The sequence below is a fragment of the Amphibalanus amphitrite genome, unplaced genomic scaffold (assembly GCF_019059575.1).
Source record: "Amphibalanus amphitrite isolate SeventyFive unplaced genomic scaffold, NRLGWU_Aamphi_draft 000402F_arrow, whole genome shotgun sequence".
Taxonomy (NCBI): Eukaryota; Metazoa; Arthropoda; class Thecostraca; order Balanomorpha; family Balanidae; genus Amphibalanus; species Amphibalanus amphitrite.
Window position 1 is genome coordinate 244,283 of NW_024881896.1, and position 23,888 is coordinate 268,170.

The 23,888-nt window shown below is 51.1% G+C and overlaps 1 protein-coding gene across 2 annotated transcripts; it reads left to right on the forward strand.

Annotated features, from left to right (window-relative positions):
* The first annotated feature begins 1,498 nt into the window (after positions 1-1,498).
* Positions 1,499-23,715, forward strand: LOC122390595 (protein phosphatase 1 regulatory subunit 3B-B-like). 2 transcript variants are annotated; one of them, XM_043383708.1, is made up of 4 exons: positions 1,499-1,862; positions 17,879-18,196; positions 18,370-18,414; positions 22,091-23,715. In XM_043383708.1, the coding sequence occupies exons 2-4, from the start codon at positions 17,888-17,890 to the stop codon at positions 22,748-22,750; spliced, it is 1,014 nt and encodes a 337-aa protein (XP_043239643.1). In that variant the 5' UTR covers positions 1,499-1,862; positions 17,879-17,887; the 3' UTR covers positions 22,751-23,715. The 2 variants fall into 2 exon arrangements, with proteins under 2 accessions (XP_043239643.1, XP_043239644.1); XM_043383709.1 differs by lacking the exon at positions 18,370-18,414 and having other exon boundaries at positions 1,536-1,862.
* The last annotated feature ends 173 nt before the right edge of the window (positions 23,716-23,888 follow it).

Genomic DNA, 23,888 nt, shown 5'->3' on the forward strand with positions numbered 1-23,888 from the left:
CAAAACTCGGGAACCAATAGAGCTACAGCGCCGCAGAAAATCGCTTTCGATAGCCCTTTTAATTCTCTTTCTGGAATGGGTCCTAGGACCAATATTTGACCTCAGATCAACGGTTTAGCCTCCAGAGGGCAAAAACTCTCAAAACAGTCGTTCTTGGAATCCTGTACTAACTTTTCACTCAAGAGAGTCACGACATTGTTTTTGCCAGTATCGTGTACCTCTCGTCGATATGCGTCGAATGAACTATAATTTGACTTAAAAAGGTCATTTCACAATTTGATGTCAGGTCAAGTTCATGACCTGAACGGAAAGGGTCGTGCTGCATAGGTATATTAGTCGATTCGTATCGTCGAGCTGAACACATCTGAGGCGTTGGCCACCGCTCTAGCACGCCTCTATCAAAAGTTATACCTAGTAAAAAATAAACTGCTGGGAAGCTTTCAAGACCTGAGATGACCTCAGGGGAACACAGGGGCACCCGGCACGGGTTCAATTTTCCAATTCAATGTGTCGTGTTTAACTAAAAACCGATGTTTGAGAGAGTTGAGAACGACGGCGTCCAGAAGATCGGCGCACTTTAATTTTCTCCCGTTGACTTATACCTAATGAATGGAGAGGTAAAATTGACCTGACCTTAGGTCACAGATATCAAAATTCCGAGATATACAATTTATATACACTGTTACTCTTATCAATCGCTGAAAGTTTCAAACCAATCCCTCGGTCGGTGTAGCTACAGCGAGCATGGGAACTTACCGAGTAAGGTCACTAGTAAGGTCGAGTAAGGTCACACGTGATCTGGTGATCTGACCTTAACCCTCGCCGGCACAGGCCATTTTGCGTCCTTCGACGGCACAAGGGGGGGGGGTTGGTACAACGACCCCCCTCGCGTTTGGTCCCTGGTCGAGCTAGAGCTTCGCGGAAAAAAACGAGCGTGTTGCCCGTCACGAGAGGAAGCCGATGAATGATGATACCCAATTTTAAGGTCCTAGGTCATCGGTTGACCTTCCAGGTCAGGTCAATGACCCAAAAGTCTGGAAAATCGGGACCTGTTAAAACGTCATAAAGTGTGGCTTCAATAGGGTTTTCGGGGTGCTGATCACAAATATCGTGTTAGTTTTGATCACAGATGATGCCTTCAAGCATTTAGGCCAGGTCGGGTCGGGTCAGGTCAGCTTTCAGATTTCAGCAACACGCATAAACCGTATAGTTAAACTGTATCGCTGACCAGAGCTCCAGCGCAATGCAATACTAGCCAGTGCATTGGCCAGTATCGGAAAGCTCAAGTAGCACGAGCGTTCTTTACTGAGCCAGCTGTGGTCGTTCAACTCGGTTTTCGTAGTTCAACAGAACTACCGCATTGCTGCAATCACCAAATAGCGCCTTCACCACAATAATAAACAATTTGTACGCGGTCGTGGCTCGGCTCTGTGCGGCCCCCTGCGCCCCCCGTCACGATCAGGCAACTCTCTCCGATTGGCCGGCTCTTCTTGTTCACGTCGTCACGTGACCGGCCGCGCTGATCAGCTGAGCGGCCGGCTGGCTCGCCTGGCTCGGCTGGCCGTCGGCCGCTGCTGTTTACCTCCGTGGCGGCGCGGCGGGTCGCCGGCGTCCGCTGGGAGGAGGGGGGACGGCAGGCACGCGGCGGGTGGTGGCAGAGCGGCAGTGGAATCTCAGCAGTGAGGGGCTGTGTGTGGTGGAGCCAGGGGTCCGCAGTCAGGCCGGTCCCCAGTGAACGATGCACGTGTCTCGAGCCAGGCGCTTTGGCTACTTGGCGACGGAGAGCGTTTGGAGCACAAGCAGTCTGTGAGCGACTTGGCGACGGAGAGCGTTTGGAGCAGTCTGTGAGCGTCACGGCCGCGGTAAGTGGGCGCAGTTTGAGTTCACTCTGCCGCCGCATACTTTGTTCATCAGTATACCATGTGGAGATCAACTGCAATTTGTGCAATAGAGCTTGCAAAGACACTGGGTTACCACATGTTGTCGCTCAAGCTACTTAAAACTTAAGACAAAACGATGCCCACACTTGACGGGAGATTCTCGTTTTGAACCTGATCAGTAAATTCGCAGACATCTCTCCCTCCCCCTCTCCTTCTCTGTCTCCATCCCTCCATCCCTGTCATTTTCCCTCTCCCCTTTCCCTCCCTCTTCTCTTCGCCTCCGTCTCCCGTTCCCCACCCTGTTCCCTTCCTCTCCCTTTCCCGTTCTTCTTCTCCTTCCTCCCCCTTTTGTCTCTCCCCCTCCCTTCTCCTCTCTCCCCAATATTCCTATCTGCCCCTTCCCTCCCCCTGAAATATGTTGTTGTTGTTGTTGTTATGGTTTAGGGCGCTTAGCGGCGAGGCTCTTGCGTCCAACGTCTTGATTTGTGAAGTTCACATACTTGCACTCATCTTCGCTGGGAAGATTGGGAACTAAGCAGGGTAAACTAAGCGGTGAAAGGGATAAAGGATGGTTATTGCAGGGTAGGAATTTCAGCAGGGACAGGTGATTGGCGAGGACAGTAGACGTTTAAGTTAGTTTGGTTAATCATCAACAGTATTCTAAGCTATCTACGCCTCCAGACTTCTGTAAAAAAAACTTTGTTAGTGAAAGCATCTACATGATCAAGTGATACTTAGTAGGTATATGCTAAGTTGGGGTAGCCAACCATACCGTGGCATCTAGACAACAATCGGGGGAAAACATGAGGAACAAGACATGATAAGCAACAGTGCATGGTGACAACTCGTCGATCACAACATCGTAAACAGGCGACAATCCTTAAGATATTGGAACACTGCATCGAGTAGCGCTGGCGTTTTATCACCCAACAGCGACCGAACATCCATTCTCACGTCATGTAGCAAGCAAGCTGTAGCTAGCTGTTGTCGTTCCCGACGATACTTAGGACACACTATCAAAAAATGCGTGACATCAAGTTCACAGTGGCATAGGTCACAGAGTGGAGGTCGATCTCGATCAATTATGTAACGATGAGTAAGCAGCGTGTGACCCGTTCGCAATCTGCACAGCACTTTTTCTTCTCGTCGATCCGCCCGAACCACCGATTCCCAACACCCAGTGTCTGGCTTGACCGTTTTTAAAAAAGTGGGGCGATAATCGTGCCAAAGTCGTGCAAAATGGATCAACGTGCATTGTCTAACCACAGAAGTGAACTCACGATGTCCGACATTAACTCTCAATATTGTCGGTTTCCTGTGCGACATTCTAGCCCCATGATCTGCCAGCACATTCCCGGCAATGCTGCGGTGTCCAGGAATCCAGAGGAACAGGCAAACACAGTTGTTGCAAGCAAGACGATACAGCAACTCAGATATCTCAATGAGGACACCATGTGTACGATGATGTGCAGAAATTGCCAGTATAGCCGATTTAGAATCAGAGCATATCATCACCTTCTCAATTCGGTGGTTCATCGCATACTGTAAAGCCTCCCGAATCGCTACCAACTCTGCAGTGAACACAGATAAGCAAGAGTCCAGTTTGTGGGAAAAGAAAGCATTATTCACTGTGTAAGCACAGCCAGTAGATCCACCCATCTTAGAGCCATCCGTGTAAAGTCTCCGAAAATCACTGAATTTCGCAATATGATCTTGAAACGCCTCACGTATATCAGTTTCAGACACGTTCCTCTTGTCACGGATCAGCATGTGCCATGAAACATCAGGCAATATCCAAGGAGGTATTACTCCTCGAGGGGACAACACATCCTGTGGCAACTGAAATCTCAATTCTCTACATATATCAAACAGTCTATGATAAATGGGAAAGCCGGAAACCCGCCGGAGATATTTCTCAGACAGACCTCGTGTCACATGCCGGTTGCCATCAATCTCAACGAGATTACGACAAGGATGTCGAATGTCCCCCTTGACCTTCAGCAAATAGCGTAATGTCAACTCCTGTCGACGGACCGAGAGGGGCACAACATGGGTCTCAACCTGCAAGGATTGTACTGGGCAGGTTCGCAAAGCTCCCGAGGCTATACGCAAAGCAGTGTTCTGTACACATTCAAGTGACTGTACCATACGACTCCCGGACCCGTCTAAAATCACTGCTGCATAATCCAGTATAGGACGAATGAGGGACTTATACATCCGTAGCAGTATGGTTCGATCTGCGCCAAAATCCTTCCCTGACACACATTTCAGTACAGCCATGCGTTGTAAGGCCTTGGCTTTGGTGTATTGGACATGAGTGGTAAGACTGAGTTTGTTATCTAACCACACACCTAGGTATTTAACTCTGTCTGCAAACTGAATCGGTGCATCGTTAATCACCAAGGTAGGGCAAAGCGCAGCTTCGACACGCCTCAGACTACGCCGAAATAGCACGGCAGTAGATTTCTCTGCTGAGAAATAGAAACCGTTATCTCGTGCCCAATCTCCCATAATGTGTAAGGCCTGTTGAGCTTCGGCAAAAAGTCTTTCAACCTGTCTCCCTTGAGTCCAAATGGTAACATCGTCAGCGTACATGGCATATGAGATCCCAGCAAGAATGGCATCAAACATAGAGTTTATCGCAACATTGAACAAAAGGGGGGACAAAACTCCTCCCTGGACGAGTCCAATATCTTGTGGGAAAGTGTCGGACAGCACACCACATCGCACCTGGAATGTACGGTTACAAAGATATGCTCTCAGAAAGTGCATCAAGTGTCCACGAAAGCCTAAAGAATACAACCGATGCATCAGTAAGTTCGGTGATACCGTGTTGTAGGCCGATTTGATGTCGAGGAAAACAGCAAGGGTCGAGCAGTGATGAACAAAACCATCTCTGATGTGTGATTCCAAGCGTATCAGCTGATCCATAGTGCTGCGGTTCTCCCGAAATGCGCACTGATACTTCGATATAAGGTTAAATTGTTCAAGGCACCACCCTAGTCTCTTTCCGATCATCCGTTCCATGATTTTACACAATACCGATGTGAGCTGGATTGGGCGGTATGCATTCACCTTATTACAATCCTTGCCAGGTTTCAGTATCGGTATAATATATGAATGTGTCCAGGTCTGTGGGAATTGATCATTTGTCCAGATGAAATTAAAGAATTTCAATAGTTCTCTTAAGTTCACTTCACCCAAGTGCCTGAAAAACTCATAATGAACTTTATCGGGCCCAACAGAGTTCGAGCCTGATCTAGAGATGGCTGTTGTAAGCTCGCGGTAGGAGAACTCCCTGTTATAGTCAAGATTGTCGTGATCGTCAAAGTCAGGCATCGTGTCAGCAAGCAATCTCTCTCGTTCAAGGAAAGCCTCAGTATGGATGGTACGAGCACTCAAGCTAGCAAAGAAGCGCCCAAACGCGTTGGCTACCTCTAAAGGCTCGTCGATGACATCTCCATTATCAAAGAGAACTGGAAATCTCCGCGTTATCCGTCCCTTGCACGTGAACTTTCGCAAAATGTCCCAGAGTTTGTTCATGGGTGTGCGATGATTAAAAACAGAGATCAGTTCCCTCCATGAGGAAACCTGAGCCTCTCGAGTTATACGTCGAGCCCTGGCTTTGGCGCGTCGATACTCTATTCTTAAGAAATCTGAGTAGGGGTTGCGTCTCATTCGGTTCTGAGCTCTCCTCCTCTCCAGCAAAGCCTCTTTACAATGACCGTTCCACCATGGACAATGATATTTAGAGTTACCCTGTCTCGTGGGGACATATTTCTCTGCACATGTCACAATGGCATTTACCATGGCATCACAGTTGTCAACGCCAAGATCACTGTCAAATTGAATGTGGCAGTCCTGCTGGAATTCTGTCCAGTTGGCCTGTCCAACTTTCCATCCTGTGAAAAATGCTGGTAAATCAGGCATAACCTCCGCTGTGTCAGGCCCCATTCTGATGTGTATAGGAAAATGGTCACTGGAATGGAGGTCTTTCACGGTATTCCAAAATAATACATTTGCAACATCATGTGTAGCCACAGTCAGGTCTATATGTGATTCTGTGCCAGAGTAATCGTCCATCCTAGTGGGTTGTCCATCGTTCAAAATTCTTAAATCTGATTGTTCAATCACATCCATCCATATATGTCCTCGTCTGTCATTCTGAGGACTTCCCCACATCATATGTTTACTGTTGGCGTCAGTACATAATATAAAAGGCATGGGCATTCTAGTGATTAAATGTGCGAGTTCATTGCTGGTAAAAGCTTCTGCAGGGGGAAGATACAAAGAGCATATGGTGATCCGTCTGTTGTGTAAGCGAACTGAAACCACCACAGCCTGTAGTTCTGTGTTGACGCTGACCTGCATATGAGGCAGTTTGTTGGTAACATATATGGTGACACCACCTCCTCGACCACCCTGAGGAGAATACTCATGATAACCACTGTAACCCGGCAATCGAAATGTATACCTGTCATTAGCCATGAAGTGTGTTTCCTGGACACATATAACATCATAGTTGCCAGTCATAAAGAACTGTTTTGCCTCTGCCCACTTCCCTATAAGCCCTCGAGCATTCCATTGCAGTATGTTAAAAGCCATGTTGCTCAGGAATGATCATCCACCATAAGACACAGTCCACAACAGTTCCCCTGCAACCACTAACTGGGTGGAATAGGGCATCTGTGTGGATATGATGCATACTGTACAAATTCATCCATTGATCAACAAGAGTCCTGATCAATTTGTATTGTGTATATATCCAGAAGTAAAACCAGCCTCTGGCTGGTTTTATCTGAATCAAAATTAACATGTTGGCTGTACTAGGTAAAGATCCCTGTGTTCTCTGCTTTCTTTTTCTTTTTCTTTTTTCTCCCGATCTCAGGGCTGGACCTATCCAGCTCCAACATCTGAGCCTCACTGTTTCCTCCAAGGGAGGATGGAGATGACACACTGTTGGATTCATCCTCCCCCATTGATGGCACCGGGGATGGGGGTGGTGTGGTTTTCACCGAGACATTGTCACATTCGTCATCTGTTCCCTGTGGTTCAGGAGATGACTCTGTTAGTGTTGGCTGGGTGGTCATCTCGTCTCTGTTTTCCGTACCTCTGGTGGTATCTTGGGATGGTTCCTTCGTCCCCATCCCGTACCGTTCAGTCAGTTTGTTGAGCAGGGAAAGCATTTTGTCAACTTTCCTTTCCAACGCATCCACTCTATCCCTCAGTCCTGTATCCTGTTGGTTCTGTTGCCCCCGAGATGTGGACAGAGCAGACGCATAAGTGGGAGTAGCTGGTAACTGATGAGAGGTATCATAAACGCGACGGGCATGGGCGTATGATATGTCCTGTTTAGCCTTAATCCCACATATCTCCTTCTCCTTTTTCCAGATGGGGCATTCCTTTGAGCGGCAGGAGTGTGCAGTTGACTGACAGTTGATACACTTTAAGGTGCAGCTGCCATCATGACGCTCACCGCCACAGGTCAGGCACACTACAGCATTGCGACATTTGGCCTCCACATGCCCAAATTTGCCACAGCGATAGCAAATGAGAGGGTTTGGAATGTACTGTCTGACCTCGTAGGACACATAGTCAAACTTCAGGTGGGTTGGGCAGGATGGTCTGTTGAAAGTCAAGACCAGTAGAGGGGTGTTCTCTACCTTGGCGCCCACCCTCCTCGTCACACGCTTTGCTCCTATCACTCCGAATTCCTGTAACCATCCAACAACCTCTGACTCAGGTAACTCCACTAAATCGTAGGCATATATAGTACCTCTGCTCGTGTTCATCCTGTCCTCTCTCTGCACTTGGCATTCAACACCTCCAAATGTAGTGGCCTGGAGAAGAGTGTTTGTTTGTTTGTCATCTTTGGTTTTTAGTAGGAGGCCTCCCTCCCTGTGGAAGGATGCCTTTTCTACTCTTTCATGTCCCCCCAGAATGCCCCTAATGGCATTCTGTACCCAAGGCCATCCCCTGTCTTTCACTGGAGCTCCAGACTTCAGGGTGACTGTCAGATACACCCCTTGGGTATTCTCCTCCCAAAAGCTCCCTGCCATATTTTCCACCCTCACCCTTTTAGCTCTGGGTGCGGCCATGGTGTTGGCTGTTCCTTGGCCAGAGCCTTGGGATCGTCTCACCCATTGAGACGATCTCGACTCACCACGTGGCTACTCGTATCGCCTCGAAAGAAGAGACGAACAAAGGAATATGAAAACGTGAACGTAAACTTCAAACAGATTAGCAAAATTACAGAAGATAAATAAACTCAAAAACTTCTATCACTCCGGACCGACTCTTCCGTAGCAAAAATCCGTCCGACCACCACCACACCTCAATCGCGAATGACCCTGAAATATGATGTTCTTCCTAATTCTGACCTCCCCCCCGCACAGACGAGTGCGACAGACCACGGTTGACATCACAGATCCTAATTGAAATCCAAATAGCGTACGTGTAAGTCACAACCTCCGAACAACGTCCAACAACCGAACGGCAGCATCGATAGGCTTTCACCGTGCTTATCTTGAGTGACGATGGTGATCTCAGACAGACAGAGAAGCCGGTCATTGAAGCGGCACGGCGCTGCGCCGCGGGACGGGGACGCGGTGTGCAGTCGCTCACCGTGACCGGGCTAGCTATGGTGTGACCGGGCGACCGGGACCGCCGCGTCGAGCCGAGCGGGTCAGGCCCGAGCGGCCGCGATTTCTAGGCCTGCGGCCGCCGGCGGCTGCGGACGTGGTGGTCTGGCGTGCCGGTACCCAGCTCTCGGTACCGACTGAACTGCTACCATATCGGGTCCGCGGGTACCGGCTACATGCTCCGTGGAATGTCGATGGACGCCGGGACATGAATTATTCATGCACGTCTGCTGCACAAATAGGAATTAAAGACCCATCATCGAGTCCCTGTCAGTACATGTTGAGAGCGTTATAGTACCGGGCTTCTCACAAAAGTCGGACCAATTTCTTTTGCAGATAGTGGTCTGGAAACAATATTTAAACGAAACAAATGCACGTGAAAAGAAAGCAAATTTTTAGGAGATTTATATGATACCATACTTGTTGAGTTTAAAAAATGAGACTGTGGTCTTAAGACGCAAAAGCAAACTCAAAGAAATTCTTCTTTCAGAATAAGTCGGTCGTTTCAACACAACGGAACTTCCGCAATCTTTTTTTTTGCAAAGTGAACACCATCTTGAAATGCTATATTCCACATCGTTGAAAGTTTCTGGGCCGAGGAAATGTTAACTGCTGGTTCAAAGAACACAGCGGCGGCTGCAAACCCAATCAAAGAAGCCCGGCGAACGTCGCTAGTGTGAGAGATGCGCTACCCAGGCTGTCAACGGTCAGTGATACCGGATGACCCTGACAAATTTTTGGAGTGTCCTGCAGACCACAATGGGCAGCGATCCTGAAGCACTCAAATGCCAATAGTTCCAGCTAGACTAGACGTTTCCACGGCCAATACCGCTAAAGAAAACCGGGAGTGGGTGCAGGAGCGCTCCGGGCAGCGTGTGATCTCGAGGTTTGAGACACATCCGTGACCAGCGAGCTCCCCGGACTTGACCCATCGGACTTTTTCCTGTAGGACCACCTCAAGTCCCAGGTGTTCCGAAACCACCCAAGAAGTCCCAAAGACCTGAAGGGTGCAGTGAGGTCGGCAGTGTGTTCAGCTGCCACCTTCCGTGTGCCGTGCTGCAACAGAGGCCGCGCTGCGCCGGGCTTAACTTTGCATCGAGCGAAACGGGGGTCATCTCGAACAGGTTCGGCGCGGCTCAGTTAGGCGATCGCCGACGGTCGAAATCCCCTGAAACAAAACATTTTTAACCAGGCTTTCAGGTGATACCTGATTTATTTTTGTAACACTGACACATCCTAAAATATACTAATTATAAATTCATCCGACTTTTGTGAGAAGCCCGGTATAACGTCTAGGGGATCGGGAGCCTCTGTCCATGGTCAGCAAGGGAGGCCGAACACAGCTGTGGTGGGGACCATGCTACTGAGCACTGAGCGGTGAGCAGGGCCCCTCGGTGTATCCCCACGGCCGGGACGGGAGTGTCGGCTGTGCGTGGAGTCACCGGCAGAGAGGGCAGTCCCGAGCCGACCGGTCAGAGGGCACATATCGGCGATCGTGCTCATTGCTGGCGTGGCGCTAGAGAACGGCTGGAGGAGTGACCCGCACAAATCAGTTGGATCTTATTTTGAGGGCTGTCGGAACAACTGTCGTTCGCACGTGCTATTTTAGTACGTACTAAACCCCAATTATGTCTTACGCACTCATGACTTATGCGCAGTGAACACTGAGCAGCGGTCCGCACTTGCGTAACGTGTGCGTGTGAGAGATCCTTGATGCGATGAGCATTGGTGGAGACTTGGGCTGGACCATGGCCTCGGTGACTTTTTCTGTTACTATAAGCATATATCTATCATGACACGATACCGTTGATCGTTGATTTATGACAAGCAGATCGTCGATGGGTTATCAGCACAAGTATAGAATGTAAGCTGTGGTGCCTGAGATTGAAGCATATCAATTATTGATGTGTCAATGACGTAGATGGTTCAAAATTATTTATCCCTTTAGCATGCCGATTTTGACCGGTCGCGCTGATGGTTGGAGCCATTCCTGTGCTATGGTCATGGTTTTTATTTGTAGCATTTCCTTCTTACAAAGAGTTTATTGTTATAGCAAAGCCGTCTACGCAAAGGTTTTAACGTTTATTTCACTTGCAGCTTTTACTTACGTGCAAGTTTTTGATCATTTCTTTTTATTTTAAGCCCTTTAATGGTGCGCATTTATATGCACCTGATGTGTCCGTTGCAGCTGGCGCCTGGCACTTGAACCCCACTCCCAGAACAACACAGCGGCAATTGTCCGCTGCACATTTTAGGAACACGCCATGGCAGGTAGTCCCGTTAAAGGTAGTGTGCCAGGTTTCCTGGACCGTATGGAGTTAATGGCCCAGATAAGGAGAACCGGATTTTTAGAACTTATCCATACCTTCAAAACTCATGGAAACGTCTTAAATTCTTCAAATTTTGAGTACCCCAGTGCGAAATTCGCCCCGACGGGTTGTCGGTCGTACCCCAACCACATTTCACACCACTATGAACAATAAATGCACACACTGAAATCGCTATTACCGGTATGCTCATCCAATCAAGTTTCGATAAACCCGTTCATCATCATCTCCTGCGGTTTCGAACACGCCTGTTAGGTGGTGCGGTAGACCGCGCCCAAAGCCAGGGCCCCGGTAGGCCGGTAACGTGAGGTAGCCGAGTCGGGGCAGCGTGCGCTGACCCAAGCCGGGGCCGCGCGTCCTCCCGGTGTCATGTGATAGCCCGGGGCTGCCCGCGGGGATGCGGTAGACCGCGCCCAAAGCTGCGGCCCCGGCTTGGGTCAGCGCACGCTGCCCCGACTCGGCTACCTCACGTTACCGGGGCCCTGGCTTTGGGCGTGGCTTCTGCTCATACTTTGTGGTGCGGTGGTGGTGCGTCGGGCCGCGCGCTCTGACGGGTGAGACTAACCCCGCGTTCGATGTCTCACGGACGACGAAGATTCTACGCCGTCCGGCCAATCCCGTTCAAGGTCAGCGGGGGCTCGGCTGCGGTTATCGAACGTGATTGGCCGGACGGCATAGAATCTTCGTCGTCCGTGAGACATCGAACGCGGGGTAAATGCTTACTTCGAAATCTAAGCTGCGTTGCGGCATTGGCGGTTATGTGCGGTGTGTATGCCGCATGATTAGTAAGCGGCGACCACTAAATTAAAGACTCAAACGCTCCGACCGGTTTTCAATGAATAACACTGCATACCAAAAATGCCAACCGCTCTCGTCATAAGATATTTTTATCTTTAAATATCTAGGTTATCTATATCATCATTTTTAACCAAATTAATACTTTCAACTTAACCCTCGCCGGCACAGGGGGGTGATGTAGCCCCCCTAAGCTTTTTCGCGAATAACTCGCGTAAAAAGCGGCCGATCGCGACGAAACTTTCAGTACCCTCACATTGATCAATTTTACACCCACCCTGAAAATTTCATGACCCTGACCCAAATGACCTTTGACCTGTGACCTACTTTCCGAGACCATGTTTGGCCGGAATCGCGATTCGGCGTATGTCGGCTCGCATTAGCCGCGCGTTTGCAAGCTTTTCGTGGTTTCAAACGTTCAAACATGTGATTTGATGTTGTTCCCATGCATTAGGGTGGATCATGGATGTCAAGGTCACCTAAAGGTGGTCAGGTCATTGACCTTTGGTGACCTCGGTTCACTTTTTCGAGTTTTACATGTTTCTAGGCTAGTTTTTAGAGCTGATTTCGAATTTAGCAACCATTTGAACATTTACGAAGTAGCTTTGGTGCCTTCGTAACATGTTACGAAGCTGCAGAAGCGGTTGACACGTATTACGAATACCCGTCACGACCCCTACCGGTTGACCTGACCTGACCTGACCTGACCCGACCTGGTCTAAATGCTTAAAGGCATCATCTCTGATCAAAACTAACACGATATTCGTGATCAGCACCCCGGAAAACCTCATGGCAGCCACACGTTACGACTTTCTAACAGGTCCCGATTTTCCCGATTTTCGGGTCATTGACCTGACATGGAAGGTTACCCGATGACCAAGGACCTTAAAATTGGATATCATCGGCTTCCTCTCGTGACGGGCAACACGCTCGTTTTTTCCGCGAAGCTCTAGCTCGATCAGGGGCCAAACGCGAGGGGGGCCGTACCACCCCCCCCCCCCCCCCCCTTGTGCCGTCGAAGGACGCAAAATGACCTGTGCCGGCGAGGGTTAAAATTGGGTATCATCGGCTTCCTTTCGTCACGGGCAACACGCTCGTTTTTCTGCGAAGCTCTAGCTCGATCAGGGGCCAAACGGCAAGGAGGGATCCAACGGACCCCCCCCCCCCCTTATACGTTCGCGGCTGGAAAGAAACACCAATACGGGCGAGGGTTCAGGAGGGAAGAGAGTCGGTGACGGTCAGGGGCACTACAAGCAGAGCACCATAAGCCGGTGACCGGGCTGGCATACCATGTTTTGATAGCATGACATGACTGACAGACTTTTTTGGTAGCCAGGAAATCGCATGCGAGAGCCTATTCAAATTCTTACATCGGCCTTTATATGCACCAGTCGCATACAGGTACGGAATTTAGCATACGATTTCCAGACAATCGAAAGACTGTTTGGAGCCAACAAAGGAAGGAATGAGTGAGTTAAGTTGAAAGTATTAAATTGGTTCAAAATGATGATGTAGATAACTTAGTTATCTGAATCTAAATATCTTATGACGAGAGCGATTGGCATTTTTGGTATGCAGTGTTATTACTTATTCATTGAAAACCGGGCGGAACGTTTGAGTCTTTAATTTAGTGGTCGCCGCTTACTAATCATGCGGCATACACGCCGCACATAACCGCCAATGCCGCAACGTTGCTTAGATTTCGAAGTAAGCATTTAGTCTCACCCGCTCTGACTTCGGCCAAGAAAAATGCGTCAGCTGATCATTGTCATTTCTGCCACTTGCGTGTGGTGAAATGGGGTCATAACTTAAGAGACGGCTTTTTCATATCAATTATTTTACATAAAATCATATTTCAAACCATAAATAATGTTCGACAGCCAAATAAAAGAAACAATACCAATACAGGCTTACAGTTTAAGGCTCGACATTGTGTTGTCTACGATTAGACAGCTGATAACTCATTCCCGTACGTCGTAACTCTATAATGACCTTTGCTTATTGTCACATGTGCGCCGCATTCGCGATTGTTGCCGACGCCTGTTTGCAGGTCAGCCCACTACAGTTGTTATACATATCGAAAAACCGATAAACTTTTAGGCGAAAAAGGCACTATTCCAGGCCCATTTTTTATTTTCTTTGCGATATTAGGTAAAAACAGAAGCTTCTTATCCTAGGAAAAATAAAATGGGAAATCTTTCAAAGGTGGCACACTACCTTTAATTAAATGTGCGGTTTTCTGTCTGTCGGTGCTCTCCCATCCCTCGTTTACCCTCATCACCCAAGGCACCCAGTTGCACAATCGTGTCTGCGCGCTGAAATAGCGTCTGAGCGTTGCCGAATTCATTTCAGAGACCCTGCGGTCACATTTTACGTTACTTTCACATCCATAACGGGCTGTAACCGGGCGGCTGCGAGCCGACCCTCGGCGGTCCTCTGCGGTGCCTCCTCCTGACACCGGCCCCATTGACCCCTACCCCAGGGCCACCTCGCTCTGGGCTGACGCCCATCTGAGAAGTGCGTCAGTCAGTCGGACGGGGGCAGCTGACGGCCGGTGTCTGCAAGGCAGTCTGACTCGGGCAAGACGGTGCCAAACTCTGTCCAACTGTGACTCCAGACAAGGTCGTCGCGCTCAATGGTGACTTGGAGAAACGGTGGAACGGAATGTTCACCTGTCCATAAACATTCGGAATGTGTCCTAGAAGATCGTGCGCTTTTCTTATCTTTCAATTTTTTTTTGTTCCAGTTCATCTTTGGTAGAAATATTTGATGGGGTGTTTGTATGAATGTCTTCTACAGAGGGAAAATATTGGCGCTTGAGCTAATGTCATAAAAAAATGCTGAACGAATCGCCTCATCGCCAGGTCCTATATACATACGCTGTATATGACGTTTGCCCTGCGCCATTTTCACCTAATTGGCATCTTGAACAGATTTGAAGACGTCTCATGCTACTGATCGATTGTATTCGTCCGGCTGGGTAGACACCACACTGACTCCCCCGGCCTGTCTGTTATGAAACACGACCGTCCGCTCCTCGGGGGATCGGCGGGGAGCCAGCCGGGTGTCATGTCCGGCAGTGTCGGGCTCCTATCGGTAACCGGACACGTCTGCTGGCGGCGGACGGACGCCCGGGGGGAGGGAGGCATGGGGCGGGGGCGGACGCCACATGTAGCCGCCACTGCGTCGCCGGTGGAGCGGACACGGGTGATCAGAGGGCTGCTCCGGTGACCGTGGCCGGCGGTCGGTGCCGCTCCTTCCGTCCAAGGCTCGCGGACGCCGCCGGGTGCCGGTGACGACAGGCGCGCTCCGATGTCGGCCTTGTGCGCCGGGGGTGTGGCGCCGGCGTGAAGGTCCGACCGTGCCGCCTCTCCACCGGCAGTCGTGCACGGACGGGCGTCACGGACGGAGTCGGCGGGTAGCCAGGACTCGTGTGACTCGGGACGTTGTCACAGACCCGTGCCGTGAAGTCGGAACACATACATCCGGCCTGCCGTGCCGGAACATTCCCAGTGCTGCCAGGCTCCCTCAGGCGCACGTCAGTGTATAGAGGCTGCTGCGTACACACTTGCAGCCATCTGCCTGCTTCGTGACTGAATCGGCGTTTGACTCGTTCTCCGGCCGACGAACAATGGGCCGCCTCTGACTACCCGCCCGCTGCACGTGCGATTACACTAGAGGGCGTATCGCTCGCGCGGAGGTGCAGCTGCAGCCCTCGCCATGGTCAACAGCCCAAACCTTGTCCGGCGAAGGGTAAGTACCGGGAGCGGAAACGCAGACGGCAGAAATCACCAGTCTTTCCAGGACGTCCGGAACATGCCGTGCTTCCACTCTTTTTTTCCTTCTATATACGGAAGTCTGACGTCAATATGCTACCATTAATATTAACGATCCGATGCTGTTCGAGTTGGTTTGCTTATGCTATTTATCTCTCTTTTATCTCTTTGCTGTTCTATTGTCCTAGGAATATTTGTTTTTAGGAAATGTAAGGAAATGTAACATTTCCATGTTAAGTAAACGTCATAAAAGGCTACCTATGGCTTATTGCACATCGGCAGCTCTGAGACGATAGGGGTCATGGCCTATCTAAGTACTCTATTTTAAACTTTTATAGACACCTATAGGGGCCATGACCTTTCTAAGTACCCGATTTTAAACGTTAATGGATATCTGTAGGAGTCGTGACATTTTAAGTACCCGATTTTAAACGTTTATAGATACCTACAGGGGTCATGACCTTTCTAAGTACCCGATAACATTTATAGATACCTACAGCTATATGGACTAAATTGAACGTCCGATTATTTATTTTGGTGACTCCTCCCGCGATCATTTCAACCCCGTCTGGGTCCATGGGGGTGAGTGATGTGCGCCACTGCGCTGGAGCGGGTCGCGATCTCCAGTGGTCACTCATGTTCACGTGCTGCGCCGCCCCGAGCACGTGCTGCGATCATGTGCAGCATTTGCAGCATGACGGCTCGTTGCTCTGCTCCGAGCGCTTACATAAGATGGTTGATACTACGAGTACTGTCCAATCTTACCGCTCTAGAAAAAGGAATGTCAGAGGAGTCTGTTTACAGGAAATTCCATTTATAGCTGCGTTAATCGTTTGGTTTGAGTGGCTGGTCAATGAAACGTTCTTTTATAGGCATTTAAATTGCTTGTTATCAAGTGGGAATGAAACAGTCCGACGCACTTGCTTGAGCTCAGATGGCATAAGTGACAAAGTGATCTAAGATCTTTCTTCTTTGTGCATCTATTTGCACCTAGATATCCCTTTCATGACCAGTGACGTTTGGAGCGAGGTGAGCTTATCAAAGTTGAATTTTTCCTTTGTCGCGAAAGTTTTTTTTTCAAATGTTCAACTACCCAGTATACTGCAAGTATTTATTCGATATTTGTTCCTGGGACCTCCATACCTTCATCCAACTTCCTCAAAACTCAACTCATTAATTGTTCAGGACATCCGCAAAAAAAAAACAGCTTGAATGGCACCACTAGCCTAAAGCCCAATGACCCTGCTTCTACGCATTTTTCACACATTCGCCGATGTCTTCCGGCATCGGATATTTCCGCGTTGGCGTCTGCCTGATCACTCTTCCGCCTCTCCTCCTTCCGACGTGCGCGAGCCGCCGGCGCGGTGGGAGCGGTGGGTGGCCACACCGGCCGCCGCCGCCGACCGACCGGAACCCGCTCGTGAACTTGACCTTGCCGCCGCGCGCCGGCCGTTCCGGTGACGCCGATCCCGGCCAAGGTCGCTCGAGGGGAGGCGACACTGCCGTGCTGCCGCCCGGGTAGGTGGGCGATTGTTGGTGGCTGGGCACCGCCATGGAGGGCGACTGTCCCAGGCTGTTGCCCTCTTGGCGTGGGAAGTCCGGGAATCGAGCGAACTGAAAGAGAATTTCCCTCTATGGGTAGGTGGCGACTGGTCAAAGTCACTTGCAATAACACTTAAACCCGTGGCATGAGGGTGCTTGACTGATATCGTGTACGCACGGTCATGATCAACTGGTCGGTTGTCTGGGTGCTGGAGGGTCATGCGTAGCTATAGCACAGAAACCGTAAGCGGGAACTGGTTTTCCTAGGAACCTTTTTACGGAGAATCTGCTCCACCAACAGGCGTATGCCCTATACTATAGTGTTTACATCCCCTCCACCCTCCGAAAACGATCGCTTACAAGTTACAACGGGAAGCCCAGGATCAGCTCACGCTGATCAGTCGATACCGGGTCGGTTATTTATTTTGGACACTTGAACGACGTCCACGCTCACGGCGGTGTTTCAGCTCGGTCGACCGTTTCGGCCGTCGCTGCCGACGGTCGCGCTGGTCCTGTCCGTTGCACAACTATCGGTCCGCGTGGCGCCGGCCGGACAGGCCTGGCACAGCGTCAGTGTCCAGTTTGAGCCGGCTGCACGTGGCAAAGGCACCTTGGCCGTGGTGCCAGCCGTGTATTGGCCGGCGACCGGCCGGCCCGCCGCCCTGTTTAGTGTTTACCATAGCAGCCCGGGGCTCCGGCGGAGTTCCGCCCGACCCGCAGGACTGAATACTGATGACGGCTATCGAATGGTCAGCATAGGGCAGGGTATTTAAATGGAATAGGAGGGGACAGGAGGCCTCTAGTATGCAAAGCGTCGAAAACAGCATTCCAAAGGATTCACACGATTGTTTGAGGCTGTCAGTGGCGGGTTGACCCGGACCTGCCGGCCGACTGACACCCTGGCGCTGTCCCCGCAGGTTCCCCCCATGAGCGCGCTGGTGGTGCCGGCTGACATGGACGTGCTGGGCCCGCCGCCGGCGCTCTCCTCGTCACCGCTGCTGGGCGCCGAGTTCCTCTCGGAACTGCAGTGCGCGCCGTGGCGGCCGCCGCCCGCCTGCGCGCCCTCGGCCGCCGCCGCCGCCGCCGCTGCTGCCGCCGTGGACGCGCTGACGGACCAAATGGCACGGCTGACGCGCGCCGCGCCGCGCCCCATCCTGGCCTCCCAGCACCGCGAGCGGCGGCGCTGCAAGAAACGGGTGGCGTTCGCCGACGACAAGGGTCTGGCGCTGGTTCAGGTGAGCGACTGGGGTCCTAAGAAAACGGAAATAGTGTAGGAGCCGGGCGCCAGCTTCAGATAGCTAAAAGAGCTCGTTTGACGTTTCGTCCTTAGAAGGTTATGTGCGCGAGTAATTATTTACAGATAACGTGTAGTTTTTTTTCCTACGTTCACGTCTTGCGTTCCTTTTAGGTCATCGAGCGCGCCGACGAAGAATTCGTGAACGAGAATTTCCCGGTACGTGAGCCTCTGTGACTCCCCGGGCCGCTCCATGCATTAATCATTATTTAATCGAAAACATCCGCTTCATACATAACTTGGTTGGGCTGCTTTGCATTGCACAATAATGCTGTTTGTCGAGCATGGCAGTGAGATGAATTCATATCATCTGCATTCGTACATCCTGAGCGATTGCCGACTTTCACCGTTCGTGATTTATCAAACGGTAGCGTGAAACAAAAAGCAAAAAGTAGGTTTAGCCATTCAAATTGTGAAGTGTGAAATAATTAAGTAAGCGATTCCATGATGTTATTATGCAGGATGCTGGATAGATTTTAATTAATGTTCGTTTTTTTGACAGTTCGACACCGAACACGCGATAGAAAACGGTCCCAGCTAAAAGAAACGTTGATATAAAGTTTATGTGAATAAATGCGAGGTGAAGAAATGCTCGTACACAGGAGGTGGGACTTCACTGGCATTTTGAGTTGTCAATTTCGTTTAAAAAAAAAGGCCGATCACATAATAGAGCTATTGGTGTCGATTACACACCACTGGTAGAGCGTTTTCGTGGCCCGGAGGCTGAGCTCGCTGCCGGCTCGGTCGATTGGACGGCTGCGGCGCCGGTGCCGAGCTCTGTGACGCTCCGTCCAAATTGCCGGTCTGCGCGGCCGCAGAGGCCCTGGCCTTCGCTAGAGGTCGAGCACCACCGAGCCTCGGGGCTGCAATTACCGACGGCCGCGGCGCAGTAGAGCCATGGACTCGAGAAGCTGCAGGAGCCGATCAGATGTGGGCGCTGAGGGGAGGTGATCCGTCTATCGGTGCCTCCCAGATTCCCCGGGCGCAGGCATCTTTTTTTCCCGGTGGCTATACCGGTTTCCGGGTGGCTAGACGAAGTACTCGTATGACAGCGTTGCTGACCTGGCTTCTCTCGCCTACGTCAGCTGTCTCATTTGGAGTTAACAATTGTAAAAAGATTGAAACGTTTTTAAGGTGACCGGCATACAGATATAAGTATTCTCGAGTCCTTTTGAGAGTACTCTCGAGTTGTTATGAGCCGAGGTTCAATCAACGTCACGGGGACGTTCAAGCTTCGAGAGCAAGTTGGACCGATTAGTTTATTAAACAATCTCGGCAGGGCTGCACGGCTGCGCCTGGCACCGTCCGGCGCTCGGGCGGTCTCAGCACATGCCTTCGGTGTTGTGCTCGCATCGTGTTGATCGGGACCTAGCCGTCAGCAGCCACGTGCAGGGGTGATGTCTGCAGTTGATAGGGGAATGGGTCGTCCCTGAGGACCGGATGCCCGAAAATAGATGCTTGTTGATAACCGGGACGAACTTCCTCTGGCCGACTTTCGCTTCATGGCTCACAAAATATCTCTACAGGCGTCGTACACATCAGCCTTGCATTAATTTGATTTTCTTGTATACTTTATTTCAGGGATTGATGAATCATCGAAAGTTACTATGTACTTTACCAGACTGTGAATTCATTGCCAAATTAACAACAACAACAACAAAAACAGTACATGGGAATGCTTCTTATCTTATTGGACCCGGTTGGCTGCATGACATTATTTATATTATAATCACTTCGAATGCCGAAGATGTTTGATGCACGTCTGCTGGGAGCACGCTTGTTTGTTTTCCTTCGGGTGCTGACGAATATTTGAGGCCCCTGCTTCTGTTGGTTCCTGGAACCAGCTGTTTTGAACTGTTTTTCCATGCCGAGGTATACTTTGGCACGTTTCTGTTGCTATCTCGTACGGAATTTAACCTTCGCCCCAGTGGGGGGGGGGGGGCATATGTTACCACCCTGTCGCGTTTTTTGCGTGTAAATAAAAAACCGCGGCGCGTAGCGCCGCGCCGCTTGGGGTAGCTTCTGGTACATCAATTTTGGACAATGTTCGAAATTTTTGACCCCAGGTCATGTCAGGTCAGGTCACCAGGTCAAGTTAACTGACCAAGCCTAAAAAAGTTTGCAATCATGTCCAGCCTGCAGTGTTTGTCAGAAAGGTTTTAAACTTGGTGGATTGCATGATGTTATGGGCGCCTACAATTTGTATATCTCGGATTTTTTACATCCGTGACCTAAGGTCAGGTCAGTGGCGTGACCTTTCCATTACAAGTCAATGGAGAAAAATGAGAATGCCTCTAGATCCGTGTGTACGCATAGGAACAGTCCAAATATTTCAGAATCACAATGATTTGGACCACCCGTGATGACCAAGGTGTCATTTTTGCTGATAGCCTCTAGAAAGGTCATCCGAGGTCATTTGAGGCTACAAACAGCTTTTTGCCAATAACTTGCGATTGGAAAGAGATAGAACGCTGGGGATGGTCTCATTGTGTTTGTCTTGCCGAGACGCATCGACTGATATGCAACATGACCTTTTCCGGTCAGGTCATGACCTTGACCTGAGGTCAAATTTTCAAGTTGACCTTTCAAGGTCAAATTATAGTTCATTCGACGCGTCTCGGCGAGAGGAACACGATTCTGGCAATGGAAATGTCGTGGCTTTTTGTTGTCGAAAGTTATTGTCGAAAAACACTTTTCGGAAAAAACAGCTATTTTTGGAGTTTTTGCCCTCTGGAGGCTAAACCGTTGACCTGAGGTCAATTTTGATGACCTTTGATGACCTCTGGTGACCCCAATATTGCTCTAAGATGAAAAATGACTGAAATACTTTCAAACGTACGCATTGAGAGCTATCGACTGCTTTTTACCGCGTCTTTCTAGCCCTCTTAGTTTTTGAGTTAGAGGTGGGTGGTAACATATGCCCCCCCCCCCCCCCCACTAGGGCGAAGTTGGCTGAGACCGCCACTGGGGCGCGGGTTAACCCAGACGCCGCCGTTGGCCGACCCTGACCTTGGCGACGGTGCCTGCTGCGGCGGTCAGCTCCACCGCGGCGACCTCCGGTGCCCTCTGCCAATCGGCTCACCCACGCAGGCCCCACAGTGAGCCAGCCTCCCTTCCGCGGCCTATCCATCCGCTCTATCGCGCTCCCCGGGATAGAGGCCCAGTAGTCAGTGCGACTGATCCGACTGCCAACAGTTCACCCAGGTCGGCCCCACTGCAGACACCGTAGGAACCTCCCTCCCTCCAACCGGAAAGCTGATGAAACCTTGCATTGCTCCCCACCTGCTATGGGATTCATGATGCTTTCACTATTTGGGCTGTGAACTATTTTGCACTGTGTTACACCCTGCCAGATGTCAGATCCAGATTACCTATGTAAAATCATCGACGATGCAATGCAGTTTGCTTGATCATCGGTGTCTTGGTGCAGCGCATGGACTATGGAGAGTGGAGACATTCTGCTTCATGAACTAACGGACAACTTAATTGCCCCCTTAGCGTCTTCCCAAGGACAGACACCACCTTCACTTCCTGTATATAAACTGTATAGACGGGATGTCATCGTATTCGCATACGAGCTTCAATTTAAATCAGAAGCACGCCTCACGTTTCACGCGTTTATAACATGACGCCGACCGGTGTGCACTAGAATTGTCAACCTTGTGACCGGAGGCACGTTCCCCATCGATACTGCTGTCCGTCGTCCACGGACCGTGACCATGAGACGTTCTGTATCGGTGCTGCCCCCGTCCCCCGCGGCCGTGCCCCCCCCCCCCCCCCCCCGGTGCTGCCCCCGTCCCGAGCAGAGTGTGACCGTGCCCGTCGGTGCCGACAGACGCGGGTGGTGGCCGACACGGACGGTCTGCCGCTCGGCTGGAGTCTGGAGCTGACGCCGCCGCGGCTGCCGCAGCTGCCCCAGCCGCCGCAGCGGCCGCGCTGGAGCCTCGCCGGCGGCCAGCCGGTGGCCGAGTTCTCGCGCTTCTGCCAGCGGCTGGACCGCGACTCGGTGGCCCTGGAGACGGCCGTCTGCGGCGCCGGCCGGCGCACCATCACCGGCATCATACGCGTCAAAAACCTCGGCTTCGAGAAGCGGGTGTTTGTGCGAGCGACGAACGACGGTTGGCGCAGCAGCCGCGACTGGAGCGCCATCTACATCGCGCCGGTACACGGCGCCGTGGGCCCGGCACCCTCCTACGACCGCTTCTCGTTCGAGGTGGAGACGCCCGATGTGGGCTCAGCCGCCGAGCGGATCGAGTTCTGCGTGTGCTTCCAGTGCGCGGCCGGCGAGTTCTGGGACAATAACGGCGGCGGGAACTACGTGGCGCTCCGTGAAAGCCTCCCCGAGCAGCCGCCGGGGAGTCCGCCTCCCCGGTGGGAGCCGGAGGCGCCGGCGCCGCGGCCGCCGCCCCGGGACGTGTTCCGTGCCAAAGTGGAGAGTAGCTGGGCCTACTTCTCGAGCTGGGGCAGTGTGACGGCCGAGGTGCCCTACTGGTGACCGGTCGGCGGCGCTCCGGTGCCCGGTGTGGCCAACTGTCCCGCCGCCCACTAGACAGGGTCGCTGGGTGGGCGATGAATCGCGGAGAGATCGATCAGCCAATACCGTTCCTCATGAGTGGTTCTCCCACTGAACTGTGTTTGCCATCGCTAAATATGACCTCGCGTAATATTACAAGCCAAACGGACCGCCCGGGACTACCCACCCGTGTGAGTATCTCCCACTGGAGGATGCAATCTTACCAACCGGCCGACATTTTTCGGCCATTTAAAACTGCGCAGACTGGCTCATAGACAGGTCACCGTCCGGACCGGATGTGCTGACAGGCCATCTGTTACTCTCGCATGACTAACGCGTCAACATAAATCGTTCTGTGACGGACTGTACAAAACTGGCGTTCTGCGACGAACGCGTACAGACCCCGCTGGCCTATGGTTCTGCAGCACCTGCGCTCAATATCAGCCCGTATTGACGTGATGCTGCAGAACATGGTGTCCAGTTCTACTGTCATTGGACATATCTGTCCGCTATGCTTCATAGTGGTCGTGATCTATGCGCCAATAGTATATGCCGTTTTTGGCAAACATTCGACGGAGTGTGGCATGACCAAAATGCCACCGAAATGCACAAGAGGGCTGTATAAGATCCCGGTCACATGTTATCATCGGGCTGTCGATGCAGACAGCTTCCGCCCGTATGAAGACAGGGCATGTCGTTTTGCGGGATTTACCAGTGCCTTGCTTTTTACTGCATTTTACAGGTGTGTGTCACGGACCTGTGACACGATTGTCGTGCTTCTTTCAGTGAGCAACGCGTCTTCTTGACGAGCCCACCGTCTTTTCACGAGCGAATCGTGGACTAACATGCTATTTATACTCATCTAGTGTAATATTTAAATATAATTAACCCGGTCTCGGATGTCGAATGCTGCATGCCATTGCAGAATACATATACTGTTCATATGACCCGTGTTTTTTACATGGGCGAAGCACCTAGCAATGTCCGAGAGGCGCAGTGTTGCTTTAGGTACTCAACTCAGTCGCAAAATATTCATCAAACGATAGTGTACTTACTATGGATACGGTCGCGTGATGAGACTCTCGTGCTTAGCTCACACCGGTCTCTGAGGCAAACACGG